The 24719-nt window shown below is 40.1% G+C and overlaps 1 protein-coding gene across 11 annotated transcripts in view; it reads left to right on the forward strand.

Annotated features, from left to right (window-relative positions):
- UNC13B (unc-13 homolog B) overlaps positions 1-24719 on the forward strand; it is a 207168-nt gene that overhangs the window by 116396 nt on the left and 66053 nt on the right. For 7 of the 11 annotated variants that reach the window (XM_015653377.3, XM_033520414.1, XM_015653370.3 and 4 more), the window contains 7 exons: positions 5998-6044; positions 10341-10419; positions 11189-11194; positions 12140-12214; positions 12846-13065; positions 20783-21010; positions 21316-21457. In XM_015653377.3, the coding sequence (XP_015508863.1) occupies positions 5998-6044; positions 10341-10419; positions 11189-11194; positions 12140-12214; positions 12846-13065; positions 20783-21010; positions 21316-21457 (797 nt within the window). The remainder of the gene's footprint in view (positions 1-5997; positions 6045-10340; positions 10420-11188; positions 11195-12139; positions 12215-12845; positions 13066-20782; positions 21011-21315; positions 21458-24719) is intronic. The other 4 variants (XM_015653378.3, XM_015653379.3, XM_015653372.3 and 1 more) reach the window with 1 other exon arrangement.

Genomic DNA, 24719 nt, shown 5'->3' on the forward strand with positions numbered 1-24719 from the left:
AGATGTCTGCTGCAGGTCCCATGCCTTTTTAGGTAGTCACTTTGCTTTGAGCAGGGCCCTATGCCCCATGGGAAGGGCAGAACTTTCTCCTTAATACATACAGTTATTGTCTTCCTAGTCGTGAACTGGCTACCTCTCTGCCCATTATCCTGTGGGCAACAGGTAACTTTCCTCCTAGGAGGATCTGCAGAATTGTTTTGTTGACTGCTGTGTGCTTTGTCAACAATTCTGTTACCAACTGGATCTCACATAGAGAAATTACTGGCTTTTGAATTCTCAGCTGTTTTATTTTCATGACTCTGTGCTATGTGCATGCAGTGCCTGCTGTGTTTCCCCCTCTCCTGTAGTTGTATAAATGAGGCAAAACTGGCTTGCAGGAGAAGCTGAATCTCGCACAGGTTTTGGGCCTCCATGCAGATGTCATCCTTTGAGTCTGATGAATTTGGGTTTCTAAGCTTTGTTGGCTCTTATATCAGCAGTTATGTTTCCTTCTTACTGGTAAATATTTGTCAATTAATGCTTTTTCAGGAATGCAGAGATAGCTGGTGTCAAATATCAGTGTTAAATTCAGTCCCCTTTTGGGTTCAGTGCAAAACCACTGTAACCTCCTTCAAACTGTTCATCTTAGCAGCTGGAAAAGTGGTACTGGATAATACATCAGTTGGAAGGAGCTTCCTTTGGGGCTCTTCAGCCTTTTATTAAATAGATGCTGTTGCAGAATACAGAATGAATTTCAAATAATCCATTGACTTGTAGAAGCTTGGGATTCCATGTAAAATGTAGCATACTTGAGTGAAGATGTTGAACCACAAGAATGACTGGTTTAATTGGGAAGATTTAGTTCAGTCTGACTCTGTTAATGCCACTGAAGAAATGCTCTAATTAGGCATGACCAGAAGTTAAATTTAGTCAGTGAAACAGTTGCTCCTTGTTTTAGCCTGATTCAGATTAAACTATATCTAGCTGAGGGTTTTGAGGTTTGATAATAAAACATGGTATTTGAAAACAAGTTAGGATGATTTTCAAAACAAATAAGAAGTCATTATTGATTTTTTTTATCTGTTTAAATAAAGCAGCATAAAGCAGCTTTACATGTTTTACATCTGTTTTATATTTTAAGAGGATAATGTGCTAGACACAGTACTTAAATGTGATGGAAAATTACATTGTTTGGAAGCCTTTTATGTGGAGAGCTAGATTTATATGGAGGGCTAACAGATCTGTGGATGTTCTTCCTTTCCCTTCTTCCTTTCTTCCTTTCCCTGCTGCTCTGACTTTGTGATTTCTTATTTTATTTCTTTTTTTGCCCCTCTGTCCATTTTATGGACTTTCACTCCTACAGAAGTGCATAATTCTTTGTTCTGTCCATTGAAGTATCTTGTGTATGAGAGAATTTGCAATATTTTAAAATTGTAGCTTTGTTAAACAACTTCTCAAGGTACTTGTAAGTCCAGCTGCTGCTTTTCCTGGGTAAGCAAAACTCCTGTTGTTTCCTTTTCAGGAAGAAAAAAAGCTTCACCAAACATTGCCTTCCCTATGACTGAATACTTTGCCTTAAGTGACCATGTCTGTTGCCTGGTTTAATCTGGGACCTTGCATTTATGCTGCTTTGTCACTTACATTGTTTTTCTAACTGGTTCTTGGTTGATAAGCACCTTTAATTACTTGGAGAAGACCTTTCAGCAGCTGGTTATGGTATGCTTTAGTGCGAGTGAATATAGTACAGTATAGTGCAGTACTAGGGGTGACAAGCACGTCCCCACTGGAAAGGATTTGTAGGACAGTAGGTATAAAAATGCCATCCAGAGGCATCAGAAATTTTTTTAAAAATCAAATAAGGACGTGATGATCTGTTTTATTTACATGTTTGTTTCAACATGGTTTCAGTGCTCCCATATGTGCTTGCTGGAGATTAAAAGAAAATTAAATTTCAGATTCAGTCTGGTGTGGCTGCTTTCAAGGGAAGATCAAGTGACAGAGCTGTGCAGAGAGGGCCATAAGCCAGCAAAACACTTTGACATGCAGCATGTGGATGACAGGGTGTTAAATGTATCTGCCTTCCCTTAGCCTTCCCATTTGTCCTTGGGAAGGACAGTGCTAAAAACTCCCACAGTTCTTGCAGTGCTCTTCTCACCTGCCTGTTGTTTCTGCTGCTTGCCTAGGCTGCTGCCATGGGCTGAACTTGAGGAGACCCATGGCTGGTGACAAGTTCCAGGGCAGCTGCTGGAGCCCTGCTGTGTCCTGGAATGAGTGCTGCCTTTGGAGACTTGGAAACTCACCAGCTGCAACAAATCCATCTGATTGGACAATATTGGTGTTTGCTTTCTTTAAATGAGAAGGGATACGTGAAGAGGCCCTAGCCCCAAGAGGGGTGTAAATTTTAGATTACTTTGTTTAGCTGGTATTTGCTGGGGATGTCTTAAACCCTCATGCCAGCACATGTAGCTAGTAGAGCCTCTGATTCTTTGGCTACATGTGTCAGTGCAAGAAGGGACTGCAGAGGACTTCGTGGTGACTGCCAAAGTGTGATATTATGCCATTTCCTTTTATATAAACCTCCCAACTTAGTTCTCTAGAACTGTTATTGTTTGGTGTCTGCTTCTCCTTTTGAAAGGCTTCAACAGAGATGTTGTGAGACACCTTTGAATTTTCATCTTCTGTTTAGCTGCTGTTCTTCCCATTCAACTGCCCATTGAACAAACATAGGAAAAGGTTATTTTTGCTAGAATAAGCAAGATGTTTTTTTCTTCTCCTTCTAGGATTGTGTTTACATCCTCCAGCCGCATTTGCCATTTTCCTTTGTGATTTTTTTTTTTAATTTGATACAGAATAAAAAGACTCAATATGCTTTTCTGAAGGAATCTTGACAACATAGTACTAAGGTACTTTTACTTCTATGGAGACATTTCATTGAACATACTCTATGGATTATGTTCTCTTCCTACCTGGCTAAATCATAGAGGCTTATGGTCAGCCTGATGACTAGAACTCAAATCCATTGTTTCTTGCTTTTCTCCACTGAGGAACACCTTGTATACAGTCAAATGCATTGCAGCCTTTGAGGCCTTGACCTTGCCATTTTTAGCATGATTAATCCTCCATTGTTGCAGTATTTACTGCTGTCAGTTCTTTCTACTGTACCTATGGGTTCAGTGTCAATAATTCTCCTGGGTTTGTCATTTCCAGATTTTTATCAGCAGATCCTACTTACTCCCACTAGCTTCCTTATTGCGTTGTCCATGGCTGGCTCAGTTACAGTTACTTGTTTATCCACCTGAACGCTCCTTTCTCCTCCTCAGCTTATCCGGTCTTTATTAACGTCACATGGCACTGCATCAAAATGGTTTTTTTTAAAGGAAAATTCAGTTCATAATTAATTTTATGGTTAGAGAAAAATAGTTGCTTTGTAAAACAAGGCAGAATGTTTGCAAAATTGGCTGTGCCTCTGTTATATTTTTTCCTGTTTTTCAGTAGCCTCCATCTTAATTCTTTTCTTCAGGTTTGCTCAGAACTATTTCAAGCTTTTGAAGCCAGTAGTGGTCCTACACCAGTCTGGATCACATTTCTGTCCTCCACACATACACACACACTTTAACTATGGATACTACACTGGCTCTTCTACAGTCTCAAGGCATCAGCCTTCGTTTGATGGATGTCAGGTGCTGGTTGTCTTGGCATTTTTTTAGGGAGAAGGCTGCCTGGGGCACATTAGCTCTTTACTTTGCTTTCAGCAGGTGATAACTCCTGCTTTCACACAGCCATCACCTGCTTTGGCCTTTCATCGATATTGCCACTTACTGAAAACTCTTTCTTTTGTTTTGTGCTTTTATGCCCAGGTGATTTTCAATCTTGACCCTAGAGAAGCTCTGCTTTTTAATTTATTTTTTTATTTGCATGTCTGAAAGGCTTGGTAAAAATAAATTATATTTTTCCTTGTTTATTTGAATTATCGGGAACTCCTGGCAAATTTTGCTTTGCATATCATGAATCTGGGACATGATGTAGGTTTGTTTCTTGCCCTCCCCATGTCTACATTCCTGGTTGTTCTCGGTTGACCCATGGTTGCCTGTAGGAAATTGCTTAACTGTAGGTAACGGCTTTCCCTATATCCTTCCTTCCCCATTTTTCCCAGATTCTTGACGCTCTTGTGGTCCCCAGTCTGCAATGAACACGCTGTTTTGTGGTCTGTTGATGTCTCAAGTATCAGTCACTTCTATTTCTTTCTCACATAAAATGATTGAGAACTTTGTTACTGGCTCCTGCCAGTCAGTGTTGCCATGTTTGTGTTTGTCATTCTCTGTCATTCAGCACAGCTGAGCCATTGCTGTCAAGCTCAGTCCAGTAAGAAACCTTTGTCCATTTTAATGTTGCTTTCTAACCACAGCTCTTCCAAGTGTTCAGATGCAATGATAGAGATGTCCTCCCCTGTGTGCTCAGAAGGATCTGGTTGCATTTACTTTATAATATCTTTCTTGACCAGCAGTTGGTTTGGATCCCTCTGGAGAAAATGCAGATTTCAGGCTGAGGGGTTTTTGAAAACAAAGGTTGATGGATCCTGGTGTGCTGCTGCAGCTGTGGGGAAACATGGTGGGACTGGTCTGTGGGTCTGCACCCCTTCCTGCTCTGCAGGCCTGTCTGATCAGGTCCATTCCATTGTGGATAACATCATGCTGTTCAATCTGTTTAAATATAAAATAATAAACATTACTCATATATAGTTCTTAAATCTGCCAATTCCCTAATTTGTAGGACTCAAAAATACAAAGTTTGGACATATGCTTCTGAGCAAGTTGATATCTCTAAGAGAACTCCTTTTCCTTGGTTATTTCTGCTCTTCTTGGGAGTCTTTGTCTGTCACCTGTGAACAGTGTGGGGTTGCACACCTCACACAGAGCACAGGTTGGAAAAAAAAAATAAAAAGAATTTTCTTCTGGGGCTATGTTCTTTTATTTTGTATAAAGTTGGATGTTATTTCCTGACTCAAGCTCCTTTACTTTTTTGAATCTCACCTTGTGAGTTCCATGGCTGGAAATACTTTCTTTTTCACTGTGTGTGACTTGCAGCCTCTTTTTTCTCTTGGCAGATGTGATTATCTGAGGTTGGAGTTTTAGCTATTAGCACTGTGACCTGCTTAGTCCTGTGTGAAAGCCACATTTCCTTCAGGGGGTGCAGGAGAACATATGACCTGTGAGCTGAAACAGGGGTTTCCAGTTTTGGGTAATAATTTTCCCCTTATCCAGAACCTGTTTCTTGCAGGTACATTGCAAGTGTTCAAATGCTTATCACTTCTAATTAGTCCACTCAAGATCTGCAGAACATCACTCTATAGATGTACTCTTAGTATGAACATAAGAACATGGTTTGAATTCATAAATATGAATCCCCAGATTTTCAGTCTGTGACGTTTTCCATCATGCTGTGGGTTCCCAGTTGACCTGAAGGTGGTGGCCCTTGTTTCATGCCTGTTAGATATTAAATACTTTCAAATAAGTGAGTGGAGCTGTAATAGGACCTCTTTGCTTAGGAGACTAGAGTCTGCACTTGGGCATGAGCAAAGCTTGCAAGTGTTCATACAGAGGCTTATGTTAGTCTGTCATTTGTGCATTTTTTTCAAGGACTTTTAATTTATAACATCTTCATTATGATCACATTCATGTTAAGTGGTGACCTGTAGTAACAGGAGTTTTCCAGTAACTCATTGGAGCTGGAAAAAAATAAAAAGTTTGTCTTCAAGACTGCCTTTTGAATGAGGAGTTGCACTGAACAGGCTCTTCAGGTTCCAGTCCTGGCTGTCCAATGAAATTGCATAGTCTGTCTGTGTCTGTATGACTTACCCTGGCATCTTGGTCATTGGAGGTGCTTGAAAGAGTTTCTGTATGCATTTGCCTGCATGCAGTGTGATCTGTTACCCTTTCTGCAGAATATAATACAAACACTTTTTCTGTTTCTGTAAACTAAATTCATGTTGGTTTTTTTCTTTCCCTTCTCACACTTCAGGGCCAAGATGAGGCTGATCCATCAAAACCACCCTGGCTCAAAGGAGGGTAAGTGGTATTTTGAGACCTTTTACCTCTGTATTTATAATTAGAATATACTTTAGAGGTCTGCAGTTTAGTCTAAGTAAAAGTAGCATTTATGATGTTTTTAAAATAATCAAGTGGCCAGACCTCACAGAAGGCCAGGCTGCTGCTGTATTTTAGTCTCTTCTTAAGCAGCTGGAGGTGGGATATGCAGCTCTTCCAGACCTGTGGTTAAGAACAAGGGTTGTAGTTGCAGTGTATAATTTATAATGTGTTGGTGGCAAGTGCTTATAGCAGAAATATTAAATAATTGCTACTAAGTGCCTCAGAGTGGTCTGGATTAAATCCTGTATCCTGGATGAGTCAGTGGTGGCAGCAGAAGGGGGAAAGAGTAGCTCTGAAAGAGTGCTGTGTCTTTTGCTCTTAGAAGAAGATAGGCTTGGGAAAGTCTTCTGAATTTGCAATGATTTCTTGTAGTTAAAACTGCACTAACTCTAGAAATTATTGCAGTTTGTATTTTTAAAGCATTGCTCATCATGCCTGTTTTGCACAGATGAGAGTGAGCAGGTTGTGCGTTCTCTCCACAGCACACTTCTTGCAGCACATGAAGCAGACAAATTCTGATTGTAATTTCAGCATGACTCTCTGTGGTAATAGGTGCCAGCATGGCAGTTTCCCTGGGATCCTCTGGCAAGAAAAAGACAGTGACGCATTTTACAGGTTATGTGCCTGGTACATGATCAGGGTGATTCGGTTTGGTGGTGGGGCACCCATTAGAAGCTGTCAGTCAGCAGCAAGATTTGCCCTGAAATCTCAGTCAGACATTGGCTTGCTACATGCTTAAGTTAATTTTGGTACTACTGAAAGAAACTGCCCTAATAAAACATGAAGTTAAATCTGAGTTTCATTACATGGCTTTCTGCTGTTGGAGTCATTGTTCTGTGGTGTTGATATTCCCACAAAGCGTCACCTGCGGATGCCTGGAGCTGCCTAGCAACCCCCTGCTTTTCCCAAGGAACCTGGGACTTAGTGAGCGGGCTGCTGCAGAATTGGCAATTTGCAGGAGCAGGAGGCAGTGATTTATTGTAACTATAAACAACACCTTCTCCTGCTTTAACAAGGAGACAATGTACTTGGTTTATTGGTTCATGCACACCAAATTATTTCCTAGCCAGAAAGGTGGATACACCTCCAGGTCCTGAATTACTTAAACATGTGTTGCCGATTTGAGGCATTGTTTGCCTCAAATTGTAATTATTTTTCTTTTCTATGCATGATACAAGTAAACAGTCTGGCTAATGTAGTTTTTACAGAAGTTTGACATACTCACTCATCCCATGCAAGGGATGCCCAGACAAGGTGGTTGTGGGTGATAAACTTTTAGTTCTACCCTTAGCCACATTTTTGCTTATTAGCCTCAAATTACACTAAAGCATTTATGTTTGGAGTTTTTCTTTCAATGGGAAGATTAGTGCTGTGGTGTCCTTTGAAGGAAGTAGTCATCCTCTGTCATTGCAAACCACCTTAGCTGGCTTAGATTGTCAAGATTTAATGGAAGCCTGTGTGTGATACAGCTTGTGTTAAAAGATGAATACATGCTTCAAGCAATTTTCATTTACGGTATAATGCAACAGGAGCTCCCTGTAATCACTGGCTTTGGAGATACCACTTAAAAAAAAAGGTATAATTGGTATTATGGATCAGTCTCTGTTGTAGTATCTCATATCTATATCTTTTATTTATTAGTGCAAATTATCTTCTCATACAGAAATGCTATTCACTCCTCAATACAGCTCTCCATAATAATGCTATAAATATTACATCCACTGCAGAGGAGAGTTACCCTATTACATATAAAACTACACTGTGTATATTTGAGACACTGTCAATTCTTCTGTCTGTACAAACAACTGTGAATTTATTATGTGAGGTAGCAATTGTGCTTGAATAAAGGGACTGAGGTAGCTGAAAACACAACACTTTTGAAAAATAGGAATCGTTGAATTTATTTTAATAATATTAACAAGCTAAAAGCAGGTCATGTGGGTGTGTAACTGTAGGTACTAGGACACCTCTCTTCAGTAACAAACACAAGCATTTTTTAAATATGTTTGTCATCCTGGCTTGCCACTGGTTCTCATGAACCTCAATCTATCAAAAGTATTTTGCAACAAACCAAGTTGTAACTAGACTTGTTTCTCAAGCACAATAATTTATATAGGCTCATCTTGAATTTATAAAGCATGCAATTTTAATGTTCTTCTTTCCTGGGAAATGTCAGAGTACCACAGTTTCCTTTCAATTAAATTAGAAAAGAAATTTGAAATCATGTAGGGAAAAACTGTTAGCAGCAGCATTAACTCTGGGGTTTTACTTGAGATAATTTTGTTGCATCTTTTCAGGTTACACACTCTCCCTTTTGATTTTATATATGCTTTCATAATTCAAGGTATTTACACAAACCCTTGACACAAAGTTTATGAATAAACTGTGTTGTGGTTTAAGTTATCCTGGGATTCTTTGCATCATCTGAGTAGTCTGCTATGATACCTATTTTACCCCAAAACAGTATCACCAGTATTGGAAAGGTTTTGTAACATAAAGGCAGCAGACAAATGTGGCAATATGAACATGTTTCTTACTTCTCGATGTGGGTGAGATTTTTCTATAATAAGTCAGAAGGAACTTTTGCAGTATGACTTGGTCAAAAAGTTTTTCTGGAATTCTCTATCAGAAATTATGATAGCCTGTAGTAAAAAACACATCATGGCCTTGCTGTAATGATTTCCAGTGTTGGAAAACTGCACTGTTGGAAAACTGTGGAGCTGACATGGCTCTTGCAGTTACACATGACTGCTCACCTTCCCACCAAGCTTGTTCAGCCAGCAGCAGCTGTCAGCTCAGGCATGGCTTGGACACCTCACCCTCCTACACCCCATCAAAAAACTGAATTGTATTATTACAATTCTGTCACATATTTCTGTTATAATGGACTGTTTTCCTCTTTGTCACAGCCTCATGCTAGGCTGTGTTGCGACATCCTTGTCCATCCTCAAGCTGTAGTATAGGTTTGGTCACACTGGATGTTTTGTTGTTTGGGAGGTTTTTGCCATTGGCTGTATTTAACGGGGCTTGAGTAGGCCCTGCTCTCCAATGGCTGCAGGTTGCCTCTTGTCATTTATCAACCTCACAATTTTCATGTCATGTGTGAATTTATAGTGGCAGTTTGATTTCCTAGATTGTTTCCAAAGGTAGTTTTTATGGCTGTAAGAACAGTTTGTCCCATACTCCTTTTTCCTGTAATTTTCCTGCAGAGCATTTTGACTGTACCAAATCAACAAAATAACCAGGCTGAAATTGCCAGCCAGTTCATCACACAAATACCAAAACGTGTAAGCCAGAGTGGCAGGGAGTGAAGACAAATGGCTAGGGATGGAGAGGCAGAGGGTTCCTTTGCGGTCTGTAATCAAGAAGATGACCTCTGAAACCATATTCTTAATGTTAGCAAGGCCTGAGAGCTGAGTGGAGATGGGGGAGGGTGAGAAAGACACTGAGAGGCACTGTGGATTTTGCCTGCTGGTCTGGGTGTTCATTGCATGGGGGAAGCCACCTGCAGCAGAGAGAGGTGTGTGCTCAGTTTCCAGCTTTAGAAAAAAGCATTATCTAAAGTCCTTAGAGATGCATTTACTGGGGGCCTTTAAGCTGGACTAATAGACTGTCTTCAACTGTAGGGTTACATCCATGTGGTGTTAACAGTAAGTGGCAGGATCCAGTTATAATTATCCAGGCTGGTCTCATCAGGAGGGAAGTAGGTTGAGGTGTTCTATTTCATCAGGCTCTGACTTGCTGGGGTAATCGCCCTTTTGCTCCATTGTCACTTGTGCCAGCAAATGCCACCTGACACATTGTGTGTACAGGTCTGCATGGCTGGAAATGCTGAGCACCCTGAATGGTCTCCTTTATAGAAATAAAAATAATATATTTTCTCCTCCCATGTCAGGTTTTTCCTAATAATTATATGGGTCTCAAGGGCTGGTATTAAGTGTGTTCTAGACCAGGATCAGAAGATGGGTAGTAGCATCCTTCCCCTGGGCTGATCCTCTTCGACTTGCTCCCGCCTAACCACCAACACCAGGCAGGAATATATGGATAGTTGCGTGTGAAGAAGATAAACACTTAATCGTTTTTAGCATTAACTTTACACTTTCTTAAGTATAATCTTCTGGCTGTTTTTCTTCCTCCAGTAAAACATCCCCTTATTCACCCCTCCCAGCCCTAAATTAATTAGGTTGTTTGGTTTTTTTCCTCCTGAATTTCCAGGCCTGCAGGTGGTCTCTATGGCATTGATAGCATGCCTGATCTACGCAAAAAAAAGCCAATTCCACTTGTCAGTGATCTGGTAAGAGATTTGTTTGTTTCTCTTCTGCCACACAGCATTTACACAGCTGGCTTTAATTTCCTGATATATGGGCACATTCATTGTCACTTCAAGAAGCTCAAGTGTTTTGTTAAATTAATTCTTACGCTAAAGGGTTAGGAGTATGGCTTGAAAAGTCTGAGTGAGAATGAGCTATGGTTTTGTAGAAAATTTCATTCATTTGACAGAATTAGGTTATTTTTCATGTTCTTTGTCCTTTACACAAAATATTTGATTGTTTTTAGGCCTGCATCATTTTTAAATGTTTTGCTAAAAATCAAGTACCTTAGGGAAAGTTATAATGTCCATGTGAGGTTTGGCAGCTTACCAGAAGGCTGGAATTTTAGAGGATAGATAAACGAGCATATGTGCTTGGATTTTAAAAGCTATTTGCAATATTGCCAGTAGACTTCTGCACCGGGGAAGCATGAGAACCAAGTGAGTAATGAGGACAACTTTCATATGCTTGTATGATTCGGTGAAATAAGGCTTCTGCAGGACAAATGGTTTTCTGTTGGTTGTATTCAGTACACGTAGCGATTTCATACTTGAGAGAAATGCTGTAACAGCTGAAAGACCAAAGTTTCTATATCCTGTAATTCATGTGAAAAGATGCATACAATTTTGTCTGCCAGCTTATGCATGGACAGCTTTGTATGTGTCTAGGTAACTGCTTGTATCTTAAATCTTTGCAATAATGGCATTAACTTGTGTTACTTCCTTTGAATGCATTCATTCTCTCTCTTCACAGGCCATGGTAAGTGGAGGTGAAGACTATTGATCAAGTCTTCACCAGAAAAAAACCCCTTAGTTTGTGTTATTTTCCCCTCTACTTCTTCGCTTTTTGTTTTGAACCTGCAGTATTTCAGTGAATGCGTATCCAACGCTCTCTCCTGCTCCATCACTGTTGGAATGAACTTTTCTGGTTTCTCTTGAAGCAGCATAAAGCAGAACATAAATGGTACAAAACTGATAGAGTTGGATGATTTCAAAGCAAATGCTTCTATCTTTAAATATCCTTCCCTGCCCTCATGTTACTGGATTGGCTGCAAAAATCCCTTATATGCCACTGTGAGGTGCTGCAAAGACAATGCCCAGCAGCTGCAAAGCGTGTTGCTGTCATGTGAAAGGCAATTCTTCCAGTTCATGGAAAGTTCTTCCAGTTCATTGTGTTCAGTGATGGCTGATGAATGTGATACACCATCATATTCAAACCTCCGCTCCCAACTCACTCCCTTTTCTTTTATCCTTGTTGCTTCCAACCTCTTTACTGTCACATTTTGGGGTGTTGTATGTTTTGTAAAGCTGATGAAATAATCTCCTTTTGGATATGAATGAAGTTAGATATAGAAAAGCAAGTCTGTAGTAGTGACCTCAGTAGAGGTAGACAGTAGAAGGACTACTGTTGCTACCAGAACGTAAAAGTAAAGATGGGAATCCAGGTTTCCTTGGTAAGTCTTTCAGAGAAACAAATAGACATTTACTAGAATGAGACTGATTATGGACAGATGGAAACAAGTTTGAGAACTTTCAGAGTATACATTTGACTCCTCTGAGATTGGAGCAGTCATTTAAGAAACCAACTTAAATGCAGTAGATTGCTGGTTTTGTGTCTGGCATGACAGAGCTCACATCTCTGGGCATGTAATGCCATTGCACTTATAAATGTTGGTGATGAATAACAAAATGTCTTCCTCCCTAGTCACTGGTTCAGTCCCGAAAAGCCGGAATTACCTCAGCAATGGCTACTAGAACATCTCTTAAAGATGAAGAGCTGGTAAGTGGGAGGGTTGCCTGACTTCTCTTAATTCTCAGTAATCAAATGAAAGGGATTAGGCTCTCTGAGATTCAGAGCCAGCTTCACAGATATCAAGAAATGTAGATGCAAAGCTTCCTGTTTGTTTCAAGAAGAAATCAAACACATGAAAATAATATTTAATTTATCAATGTAGTCCTGGAAAATGTAGATACACAGAATCACAGAATATGCTGAGTTGGAAAGGCACCCATCAGGATCATTGAGTTCAACTCACTGTCCTTCATAGAACACACCAAGAGACATCATCTGTCTTGATGGTGTTGTCCAGACACTTCTTGGAATTAGTAAGCTTACCATTTCCTTCTGTGCTATTTGCCATAAGAGACAGTGTGTGAAACTTGCTTTATTAAAGTTATTTCTCATCCACAAATATTAATAGTTGTCTTCCAAGTTTTCTAATACCTGAGGAGATATTTTTGGAAGGTGTGTCCTCTGACACCACATGTAAAAATTTGATTTATTTGTCCACCTCAAATATGTAGCTTTATTGCGGTGGTTATGCCTTTTCCTGTAAAACTCTTGTGTTAACCAACAAAATAGTCTCAAACACCTTCCTGGATATTGGTTTACATATGCTCTTGCCTTTCAGAAATCTCATGTCTATAAGAAGACCTTGCAAGCCTTAATTTACCCCATCTCTTGTACAACCCCACACAACTTCGAAGTGTGGACAGCCACAACTCCTACCTACTGCTACGAATGTGAGGGGCTGCTGTGGGGCATCGCACGGCAGGGAATGCGCTGCGGGGAGTGCGGGGTCAAGTGCCACGAGAAGTGCCAAGACTTGCTCAATGCTGACTGCCTGCAGAGTGAGTAGTGGCCAGTGGAGTGTGGCTGTTCCAGAAATTGTTGCCAGAGTCTTCCTAAATGTCCTGATGATATCATAGGGATCAGTGAAGCTGCAGTGATTAAAGTGACTGTGTGTTTTTTGAAAAAGTCCCACTGGGCTAGACCTACCCCCTGGGGGCATAAACAGCTCCACTGATGCAGAAGAACTTTACAGCATTGTGCTTGATGTCTTTTAAAAGAAGATTTAATTCTTCACTCTTTCATGTCTGTTCATTGGTTTTGGTTGATTTGTTTTTTTGTTTTGTTTGCTCTCTTTGTGTCAGCTCAGGTTGTGTATTTGCCAGCATATCCTGCATTGAAGTGTGGGTTGGATGAATAGGGTATGAGGCTGAATGATGTGACATTTGTTTTGCTCTCCTGCCCTGGTATTACAGTCAGGTTGCTTGTTCCAGCTGTCAGTCTGTGCCACTGTTTCAAGTTTTTTAGGCAGCACTGGGTTCCTGCTTAGGGTAAAGTGTCCCTGGGCTTAGCTTGGATTATCTGTACCAGCAGCAGCCTGGGAAGGCATTTTGTCTTTTCAACAGTAGGTCTGCTCTGCTGAACCACTTTAGAGATCTAGGGCTGAGTTAACAGAGATGGTGATTTATATACGAAGGTGTTGTTTGAGTATATGGGCAGTATTTAATCTTCCTACTAGTATTTCTGATTATTTTGTTGGTGTGAAAACTAAGTATACAATTGAGTCATCTCCTCAAGGAAGACTGTAACTTTGTAGAGTAAATGCCACTGTACACAAACAATGGACAAGTTTAAAAGGAATTTGATTAAAGGAGGGGGGAAAGAGAAAAAAGTACTTATTTAGGCATCTGTCTTGGTCCAGTTGTTTTTATTTGCTTGAAATACCATTTCTTAATTCAGTCTCAAATTTATATTCCTGCTTGAGAGAAAAATATCTCAGTCTAAGTAGAATAGAAATTTCTTACATGTGTGTTAAATCTTGAGTAGGAAGGTGTGTCTGTTCTCTCTTGCGTTTCTTGTCCTTGTAGCTTGATGGGCTAAGTCTAAAGAATCAGAAAAGTTTATGAAGTATGAAGGGACTTATTTTAAATTCTTGTCAGCAGTTCTAGGAATATAAGTCAGATCTTGTGTCTGCCTTAGGCTATAGTTGTTTGGGAAAGCCAAGGCTGAATGATTCAGCAAGGGATACCAGTGAATCATAGGTCTTTTGTTTTTTCTTACGACTCTTCTTAACACCCCAAATGGATATTGTTTATGCTTGTATTTTTGATGTGTGCAGAGTCTTAAATTTGTCATAGTTAGGTCTAGGGCTATTTGCAATGGCTTATTTGTAAGACACATCTGCTCCTGGCCAAAGGAGACACCTCTGTCTAGAATCTAGCGGTTCTAGATTTGTCTTTGAGGGTTGGGAGATGAGTTTATAGCATTTGAACGGTTGCATCATTGCCACCTTGGCTTTGTTAAGACTTTTCTGTGACTAAGCAAAGAGCTGTGCTGTTGCATTTTGTCCAGGAGAATGTAGTTTGGTTAAAGCTCAGTTTTCTGTCACAGTCTGATGCAAAGGATCAGTTCCTGAGAATAACCTTTTTATTTCTGGAGTTCACCAGAACTCTCAACTAACTGGTAATTTTCAGTATTTGAGGTGAAAAGCTCAAAGCATCCGGCTTGATTCAGATGCATACCCATGATGCTGTAGTGTTGCAAGGGAGTTGTGATATCTCAGTAAGGAAGAAATCTCTGGAGAACAGAGGAGGATTAGGTTTGCACCAGCAGCAGAGAGAAACAGGCACAAAGCTGTTTTACAGAGCAGTGGTGCTGAAGTTGAAAACAGCAAGGAAGAACCTCTGTGTTTGTAGTCATATTAATGACTTAGAGGAGGTATGTTCCTGCAGAGGAGGGTTGTGGCAATCCATGTTCAAGGAGGGAGACTTAGATGGGAATGGGTACTGGAGAGAGTTCAATAGTAATGGGAGTAATATGAGAATGTTGAGAGAGAGAATGATGTAAGATTGTTAATCTTTCAAAAGAGAGGCTTGGCAGTCTGGGGCAGGAGGGCAGGAATCATGCTGTTTAAAAAAAAAAAACCAAAACAACAAAAAAACTGTACTAGGTCTGTCCTAATAGAATGTTTCTAAAGTTTCTCTGCGTTATGTTGCAGAGTCCAGGGCAGAGGTGTAGCACATCTGCACGTAATGCACCTGCTACAACACCGCACCTGCTACAACACCGGCTTACTCTTACAGTTTACAGATATCTATGTCTTAAAGCCTTTCTGGGCAGTAGATACTGTTTCACAGCTGGCAGCGGTGGATCTGTGAATTGGTTTAATCCCTGTTTGAACCTGTTTATGCTTATATTGGGGAAGAGGGAGATAAGCTACTGGGAGACAGATGATCTTTTTAAGCTTATTGTTAACAAAAGAGAAAAAGGTCTGAATTGGCTGTGAGAAAATTGAAGGTAGAAGACAACTTCAGTGATTGAGACTTGCTGAGAACAGGGAGTCTCTGGAGCTGAGACTCTGAAGAACCACGAGGGAAGGTTTTCTTGTCTCCAGTTGTAATTACATAATCTTATGCAGTGAGCTGTAGGATGTGATGATGGCAATACTGTGTTTTTCCAAAGAACAGAAGAAACAACTGGCAATTACTTTTCATATATGGCAAAGCATTAAGTAAGAACTTGTTATTTTATTCAGGGGATTGCAGATGTTTTCACATTTTATTTCAAAATGTAAACTCAGGATACTTCATCATGCAGAGTTACAGAAACAGAGAAGAAACAACTGAGAATACACCAGGTTTAAAATGTGTGAAGCATGTAGAAAGGTAAAACCCAACCAAACAAAAATTTTACTTACTGAGTTACTCATAAGGTGTCCAGAATCAAGGAATAGAGACTGAGCAGTCTGCAGGGTTACCCATTGTGAATATGGAGGGTGTCATTAGTTGGGGTAGAGGTATAGAGGAAGCTGGAGATGGTAATTGTGTAATGAAAAGATAGAAAAGACAGAGGATAGTGGTGGGAGTTGGAGAAGGGGGTGAATGTGCCTCTGGAATGGGAAAACAATGGTAATCAATACTAGAAATGTATTAAAAGGCAATTCCAGGCAACTATGTTCTTTGCTTCGATGTGTTCATGCTAAAATTCTTCTAACTGGAGCCCAGTGAGCCAGAGGAAAATGGAGAAGTTTAATTTCTTTTTACACATATGTTTGAAGAGCATAGTCTGTACTTGAGGAATGAGAAACAGGGTGTCTGGGGGACAAACAACAGTTTAGAGATCCCATAAATTCAAGACTGAAGTTTCTTGTATACTGAACTCAGCAGGGATTTTTTCCTAACAGAAGCTTTATTGTTGCTGTTGGCAAAAAACCTAAAATATTCTCAGGATATGTATTCACTTATGTCTATTTAGGGCTTCCAGAAAATGTTACAGAGAAGTAAAATGAATTTTCAGACTGGTAACAAATACAATTGTATTGATTACACCTTGATGCCTCAGGATATATATTCACTTAAATCTGTGTAAGTCTTCCAGAAAATGTTGCATTGGAGTAAAATGAATGTTCAGGCTGGTCACATACACTTTTCCATTGTTTATGCCTTAAAATTTTGGGTAGACACCTGGGGTTTTATTCCTTAGATTTAGAATGTGCTGTTTATCCATTTTTCATCTTTCATACCTTTCTGGGGAAAATAATTCTCCAATTCTTTTAGGATTAAGTTTGATTATCTCTTCTGAGGGTATTTTTCTTAGACTCTATGTTTTTAACAAACTTATTATCTGATATACTCAACAAATTTATCATCAGTGTGGGACTGCACTGGTGTGCATTCAGCAATGCTTTGTTGCAATTTGAATCAAAACACATCTGCAGACTGCTTCAGCAGGGCTTTTCCATGGATTGGTGTGTCTGAAGTGCAATAACCTGGAGTCAGGCAGTGTGTGTACTGCAGCCTCCTGGTTCATAATGTAGGTACTTAGGAGCTATTATTCTGATGATAGGGCACTTACCTTTTTATCATAAGCTCTTAAATACTTGTTCAAGGGACAGTGCTCTGTTTTCAGCCATCTGCTATTCCTGGAAGTAGTAGAAATCTCTGCTGAATGGGTACCTTTCCTTTCTTACTTGACAGAGAGTGGATAGAGGGATGTTCTTTAACCATCCCCATGGCAGGCAAAGCTTTTGGAAACCGAGTTTTTATCTCTTGCCTTGAGCATTGGTGTAGTACTAACTGAGTTAGAGTGGGCTGGGCAATTCTGGTATCAAAGAAAGTGTAAATCTCGGGCTGGATGTGTAGGAGACCAAGGAACAAATGCAGAGAAGTAATTAGGAAGAGGGTGGAATGGAAGGACATTATGTGAGCAAGAGCCTGGTAAGAGGCCTCTGCAGTTCAGGGCTAGCTTTTTCGTTTGATGCATTTTGACTCAGGACTGTGAGGCAGGTATGATTGTTGCTTTTTGGAAGAGAAACTTGTGTGTGTTGTACTCTGAGTTCAGAGGCTACAGTTCTGAAACTTGAGTCAGTGAGTGGGGGGTTAGTCAGACCAAATAAGTCAAGAGCTAATCATCTTGGCTTCTGAATTGAATGATGGTTAGACACCATGGTGATGAACAGTTATTTGCTCCCAGAGTTCTATGTAGGAAAATATTTGCACAGAAGGAAGAAGGATACCTTTATTTGAGACTTGAATATCTATTTTAAGTTTCAGGGATATGTAATTTCTAAGCATTATCCGCCTACTGAACAGCTGCCTTCTATCCTAAAGTGTTGCTTTCTTGAATTCTTCTTAAAGCATAGAATAACAGTATTGGTGGCTTACTAATTGCTGTATCAATACAATTCCCAATATAGATATATTTGCTTTCTGTTTCCAGTCATAAATTGACTAATAATTCAGTCCTAGACAGAAAGGAAAGCCCAGAACCTGTACACATTACTTTTATATTCCAGTGACTTTCTATTGCCATTCACAGGATTTGAAAAGCTGATCCATTGACCAGAAACCTCTTTGCAACTTAGAGAAACACAGTCGCAGTCCAAGAGCAGGAAAAGCACCCTCTGCAATTCAAGTATAGCGACATGTTTTTCTTTTAAAAACACATACATCGTAGTTAATTAGTCCCCCAATGGCTGTTTTAGAATCCCTCTTGGTTCTGTACCAAGAAGCAAGTATCAAAATTTAAAGAGTGTGTTGTTGAGACAGCAGAATAGACATTCTTTTAGTCATGTTCTTTGTTAGTCTGTATTTTTAAACAAGGTGTCTGTCTGATTCAGGCTTTTGCCCTGCAGTTCAGGAATAATGGAGCGGCCTGGGCAAATTACCTGGGCATAGTGGGGAAGCAGTGTGGATGGAAGTGTGGGGTTTCCTCCGGAGTCACAAGGCAGAGCCAAGTCTTGGGGGTTACTAGAGGGCTGTAGGGGTCTGTGTGTCATGGCATGAGCATCCTGCAACCCAGAGTGCCCTGGACTGCTGCTAGGTTTTTGCAGAGGCATAAATCCACTGTGCAAGGTCTCTGGAGGTTGTGAGGATGTTTAACATGTTTTTAATTAGAATTCCTCCATTTGTCCAAATTTGCGTGCTAAAGCCTCATTTGATGCTCCTGCAGTGCTTGTATTAAGGTGTGTTTTAATTTGGTTCTTAATTTCCTTGAAGTCAGAAAGGTATGGGCTCAGTTGATTTCTTTAGATCATGACATATCTCAGAATTCCAGCTAGGAAAGGCAAATTGTTCAGTTTGGCCTTTCCCAATTTCCCAGTAATTTTCTGTAGTTCTGCATATATAGCATAGAGTCCATTTCTATCCTCAGGAGAGCTAGTTCTGTTAAAGCTGAATAGCACTTTTTATCTGAAGTTCAAAGCATAGCCCCTGGTATCATTTCAGTTTCATTTTCCTTTAATAAATGTAAGGTGCATCACCGGTGAGTAGAAACAGCAGGGGCTGTGTAATTAATTCCAGTATTTTTGATTTCATTTCATCTTTAGCCAACAACAGGAAACTCTGGGGCATGTACTTTTTATTGTACTAAATTAAATACTGAACATCAGGCCTCTAGCAAGAAAAATTAAAAAGTACTCAGGTAATGTAAAATTAAGGCTTGTTTAACACCCAGGCCATTAATAACATGCCTTGGTATGCAGTATCCTTAATGAACTTCTGACACTTCTGTTGCAAATTGTTTTTATTCTCTTTGGCTATGTACTGCTGGGCTCCTCTGTGTGTGTATGAGTTCATAGGACTCTTTTCATATTTAGTCACTACTTGCTGAAACAGTTTTGTATGCAAAACTGTAATTCCTTATAGCAAGGGTTCAGATATCATATTTGCCCACTTCTGGAAGAAAATAGTTTCATGTATCTTTGTGATTGATTACTCCCTTTGCACACACCTTGCACCTGCTTTAATACATATTTTTAAGGTTATTTAATATTTGGTGAATATCTGAATAAGGATATTTTTCCTAGGACTAAGCTTACTTCAGTTAAACTATCCTGGAGAAGAAAAACAAACAAAAGTATATTACATTAAACAGAAAGGTTATGATTGAATGTGTTCACTTTCAGACTTCTGTACTGGTATAACTTAATCTGACTTAAGATCATAATTTGAAATTGCTCAGACAGTGTATAGAGAGACTGTGCAATCCTGAGTTCCTGCTTTTCATTTCACACCTGAGTTATCTGCCCTGTTAGCTCGCATTGGTGCTTTTATTGATGCATGTCTCACATCTGACACAGTAGTCAGTTTCTAAATTTTGACAGTAAAAATGACTGTCAGAATTGAGTAGGAAGTATTTGGTGGTGGGAGTAGTCTTATCTCATAATTACATGTACTTTTAAACTTCTTAAGAGGTGTGCAAGCAACCAGAGGCTTGTCTTTTGTCAGATGAAGTTGGCTATCTGTGCAGTTGTAGACTCTGTGCCTGGCCCTTGTGTGTCCAGCTGCTGGACACTGTAGTAGCACTGCATGCATATAATGGCCCAAATTTTGAACTCCTGAGTTTGCTATCTTATGGTTATTGTGATAGTTAATATACCTGAGCAGTTCTAGAAAATAACTGATTGTCTCCATGCAAACTGATAAAATAGAATGGCGTCCAGAGGGGCACTCTGTGTTTCTGCAGGTTGATGCCTGATCCAGACAGGGTGGTTCCAGGCAGAAGGAGGCATAGATTAGCAGCAAATGACTCTGAGCTCAGCAGGGAGCTTTGTGGCACACAATTTTATACACACGGTAGAAAATTCCAACAGTTTGGACCCATCTGAGCTTCTCTTCTGTGGTGCTGAATTGCAGCCCTGGGACAAACTCATAGGTACTATCTGTAATGGAGGTCCTATGTCCCCTTCTCAGCACTAGCCTAAGCAAGGATTTCTTTATTCATAGCAAGGTGATGAGAGCAGAGGCCATGCTGATGCCTGCTGTTAATTTAAGAACCTCATTCCTGGGTGTTCCTTAGCTGTAAGGATATTAAATCAAACTGTTGATAGGAGGGCAATCTGATCCCAGATTATAGAGGAACTCCTCCTCAGCCTCTATGTGGTCCAGGTTCTCAGTGTATGTTGGAAGAGGGGGATGGACTGTAAATGGACAGTATCAGGATCAGTCACCCATCATGTGAAGGGTAACCTGCAGCTTTGATCCCCCTGTCCAGATTCAGTGAGACATGATTTTGTGTATATTTGTTCTTGATGACCATTGTGTATTTTCTGGTGCACAGGAGCAGCTGAGAAGAGCTCGAAGCATGGAGCTGAAGACCGGACCCAGAATTTCATCATGGCCATGAAGGATCGCATGAAAATCCGGGAGCGGAACAAGCCTGAGATCTTCGACTTGATCAGAGATGTATTTTGTGAGAGCAAAATGACACATGCTCAGCAGATGAAGACAGTGAAACAGAGTGTGCTTGATGGTACCTCAAAGTGGTCAGCAAAGATCACAATCACTGGTGAGTGGGAGAGTTACAGGTTCCCTTGGTCTCATTTGGGAGCCTCAAGTAAGAGAGTTGGTGTGAAATTAAAACAGAGAAGAAGGGCTCTGACCTCTGTGTCTTTCTGCCGAGTGCACATACAGGTAGCTGGTGCAGATAGCCCTGTAGCAGGCACCATAGTGCACCGTGAGCTGAGGCTCATCAGAAATGTTCTCATGAGGGATAATCCTGTTTCTCTGACCATTATGAGCTGCTGCTTCATGTGGTGGCTGGACACATTGTCTTGTTGCAGGGTGGTGGTAACCCTTCTCTTTTCGTTTCAGTGGTGTGTGCTCAGGGTCTGCAGGCCAAAGACAAGACTGGGTCCAGTGATCCATATGTAACTGTTCAAGTGGGTAAAACAAAGAAGAGGACAAAAACAATCTTTGGAAATCTGAACCCTGTATGGGAAGAGAAGTTTTACTTGTAAGTGCTCTGACAAGGACTCTCAGTCTCATGTCATGTTTGTATGATTTGTGCTTTGACAGCTATGTCTTCTCTCTCAGTATGCATTCCCACATCACCTGTAATCTGGGATGGTTCTATTTTTGCTCAGCATTGTATGTGTGGAGGATTGACATCTTTAGCAATGTACATAGTGCACACCTATTTATCCCATCTGTCTTCCTTGTGTATATACAAATTGTCTGCTTTATGAACACTTCTATACGGATGTTCCTAGAGAATGCTAAACAGCAAGGAAAATATTTAAATCAGCAGCTATTGTTTCTGGCTAAAAGAATTCCTTGTAATATGAGAGTAACATTTGTGTAAAGGACTAAGGAAACTTCTGTGACCTATGTTCTGGGACCTGTTATTGGTGTTTGGCAACCAAATTTAAAGGTAATTAGCTTTCAGTTTTCAGCTTTTCAGGTAATTTCAGCCTTCAGTGTCTGTGACACCAGCAGCCTCTTATTTCAGTTTTGGAACATCAATGTAACAATAACTCAAAGGAGTTATTGTTACAAGAGATAGCTTCCAAAATGACCAATGTATTGATGTCTAAATTGAAAGGAAAGACTGGAGGCCCAATTCTGTAGATAACAGCTATGCTCAAAATATATTGTTCCGTCCTGTTTTTATTGAATAAGTAATCAGTACCCTCAATTTGTCATTGAAGATGTTATAAACTGAAGTGGAGATATGAAATCCAGCAGCTCTTTTCTGAGGATCCTGGGTGATCTCATTCAACATCAACAATCTTTATTTCTTTTAATGTGTAAGGTATTGCATTGTAACATCGGCCCATCGGTCTCCTTCCTTTCTTTTCCTTCCTGTTCTTTTCTAAACTTCTTGAGGGGAGCTTTCTCTGCAATTTGTGTTTTAAAATCAGTTTTGTATCAGCCCAGCTTTGTCTTTACAATGTGCAGTAGAAAAAAACCTATTTTTAAGTAGTTTTGAACTACTCACTAACATCAGAAAAATCCTACTCCTATTTCGAGTGAGCAAGTCCCTGTCTTTATTTTTAGTTTAATCCAAGGTAACATTTCTGCTTGGTAAGTAGTAAGAATGCTTAGGTGCTGTTTGGATAACTCTAGTCACAATAGCAGCAAGTCTGTGTGGGAGCCTTAAAGACCTTGATTTACCATGCCAAGTAGTTACCATGGTATTTGCAGTGTGCTCCCTTCTAATTTTAGGAGCTGCAGCAAATACTCTGCTTAAAGATAGATAGCAGAGTGTGATAAATGTCACCATTTTAACCGTGACACTCTTTAGACTTAATCGCCATGTCTGTGATTCAGCAGATAAAGTGCTCTTGGGCATTAGCATTGATGCTACTTTCTGTCTTTCCTGTGGTGGCTGCCTTCCTTGCCTTGGAATAGCAGGAGGAGATGAAGGAAATGAGCAGAGTCCACACTGATGGCTGGAGAGTATTCAGTACTGCAGTCAGTGTGTTGTTCCATTAGTAGATGTCGAAGCTCACCTTCTGCTGAATGAGGACAGAGTCATTTAGAAGTATGTGCAGCACTGGTTTTCTACACACCCATGTTTCTATTTTGCATATATGGATCTTTTTTCAGCTTACAGCTCTTCAAGTTCTAAAATTTTCTAACCCATAATCAAATGGAAATTTAAATCAACACATTCAGGCCCAAAATACCCATTATAAACCAGGCTTTTTTAGAAGAGATTGTCAGGTCAATCAAGAGACTGTCAAATTTTAAAGGGTTGGATGAGGAAATGTCTTTGATTCTTAGAATGAGGCTAATATCTTGTAGTGAGAGAAAGGTGTGCTGGTAGTTACTGAAAGCCTTGCAGTAGGCATATGAAAGCTTTGGTGTTCAAAATGGTTAAACAATTCACAAGGAGCAAGATGTGTAAGTAGAGAGGTCAGGTCAGTTACTAATGTATCTCAGCAGCGCTGGTTTGGTGGACTTGTTTGTAACTGATGTTCATTAGGTGCCTAGTGCCTTCCACATGATCACAATTCCAGTGTGTTTTCAAAGGTTATATGTAGAGCCAGAAATCTGTGTGCATCAGTTATGAGAATTATAACACTCTTATTATAACCATGGCATGAATGAGGACACAGATGAGTGACACAGTTCTTTCTACAAGCTCAATAAAGTTTATTACAAGCAGCTGAAATAAGTTGGAAAATTTTTATGTCTCTGGTAGCCTGTCTTTAATAGGGGGTTTTATATTTATTTATGGTGATTGATAGAAAAGTATATAAACTTAAATATTTCTCTCTAAAAATGGCTTTGATAGTTTTCCATCTATTTTGAGAGAAAAATACTGTGGTAGGTTTGACCCAATTCTAATTCCAGATTTAGAATCATATTTTAGAAAAGGCAAGGTTGAAAATGCTTTGGGTTTCCATTATAAGTGCTTTTTAGGTCATCACTAGCCTGTGTAACTGTAGGCATCTGCTTAGATTAATCACCAGTTCTTGCAGTGTATTCATGTTGCCTGAGCAAGCAATTTGCAGGCTGTTTCTTTCTGAAAGTTATCTCTTTGTATATTTGCATCTATAGCTTTAGGAAATAGGTTGTTACATAGAGTTTTTTGTATATTTCATCAGCATTTGAAGACCTTTGAAAACATAAGGTGTTGATTTTTCTGCTCTGTTCAAAGTGTTGTAGGCTTGATGCAGACTCTGCATATCTGGTGCTTGGCAGCAGGAAGCTTGGTGGAGGACTCCAGCCACTGCTGCAGCACAATGTTCTGTGAACATGCACTAAGGAAACCCCTGCTTTTCTTTGGTTTATATCCCCTTCTGTCTCATAGTATATCCCAGTTTCTTTACTCTAGTTGTGGTGAGTGGGTTTACAGATGTCCTCCTCCATTTGCTGTGTACTTTTCTCCCTTGTGCCCTCACCTCTCTTCCCTTGCCCTCAGCTCTGGCTGGACAGAAGGCAGCATGTCTCCTGCCTGCATCTGGATTCTCAGTTGTCTGTAGTGGCTGGTATATGGGAGCCAGCTGGCTGTAGGCTTTCCAAGGACAGCAGGTGGTATGGGTTTCTCTTCTCCATTTAGCTGTTGTTTTTCGACAAAACCTGTTGGAACATAGAAGCTTTCAGTCATAGACTTCACAGCAAGTCTGCATAACTCTTGCTTCCTTATGAAGTGGTCCAGTAATATGAGAAGAAAGCTATTTTGCCATATTCAGTGCAATTAGAACAAGACAGTAATTCTTCATTTAGACATGTTTTAGACTGTTAGTAGAAATTACAGGGTACCTGGA

This window comes from Parus major, chromosome Z, assembly GCF_001522545.3.
Source record: "Parus major isolate Abel chromosome Z, Parus_major1.1, whole genome shotgun sequence".
NCBI lineage: Eukaryota > Metazoa > Chordata > Aves > Passeriformes > Paridae > Parus > Parus major.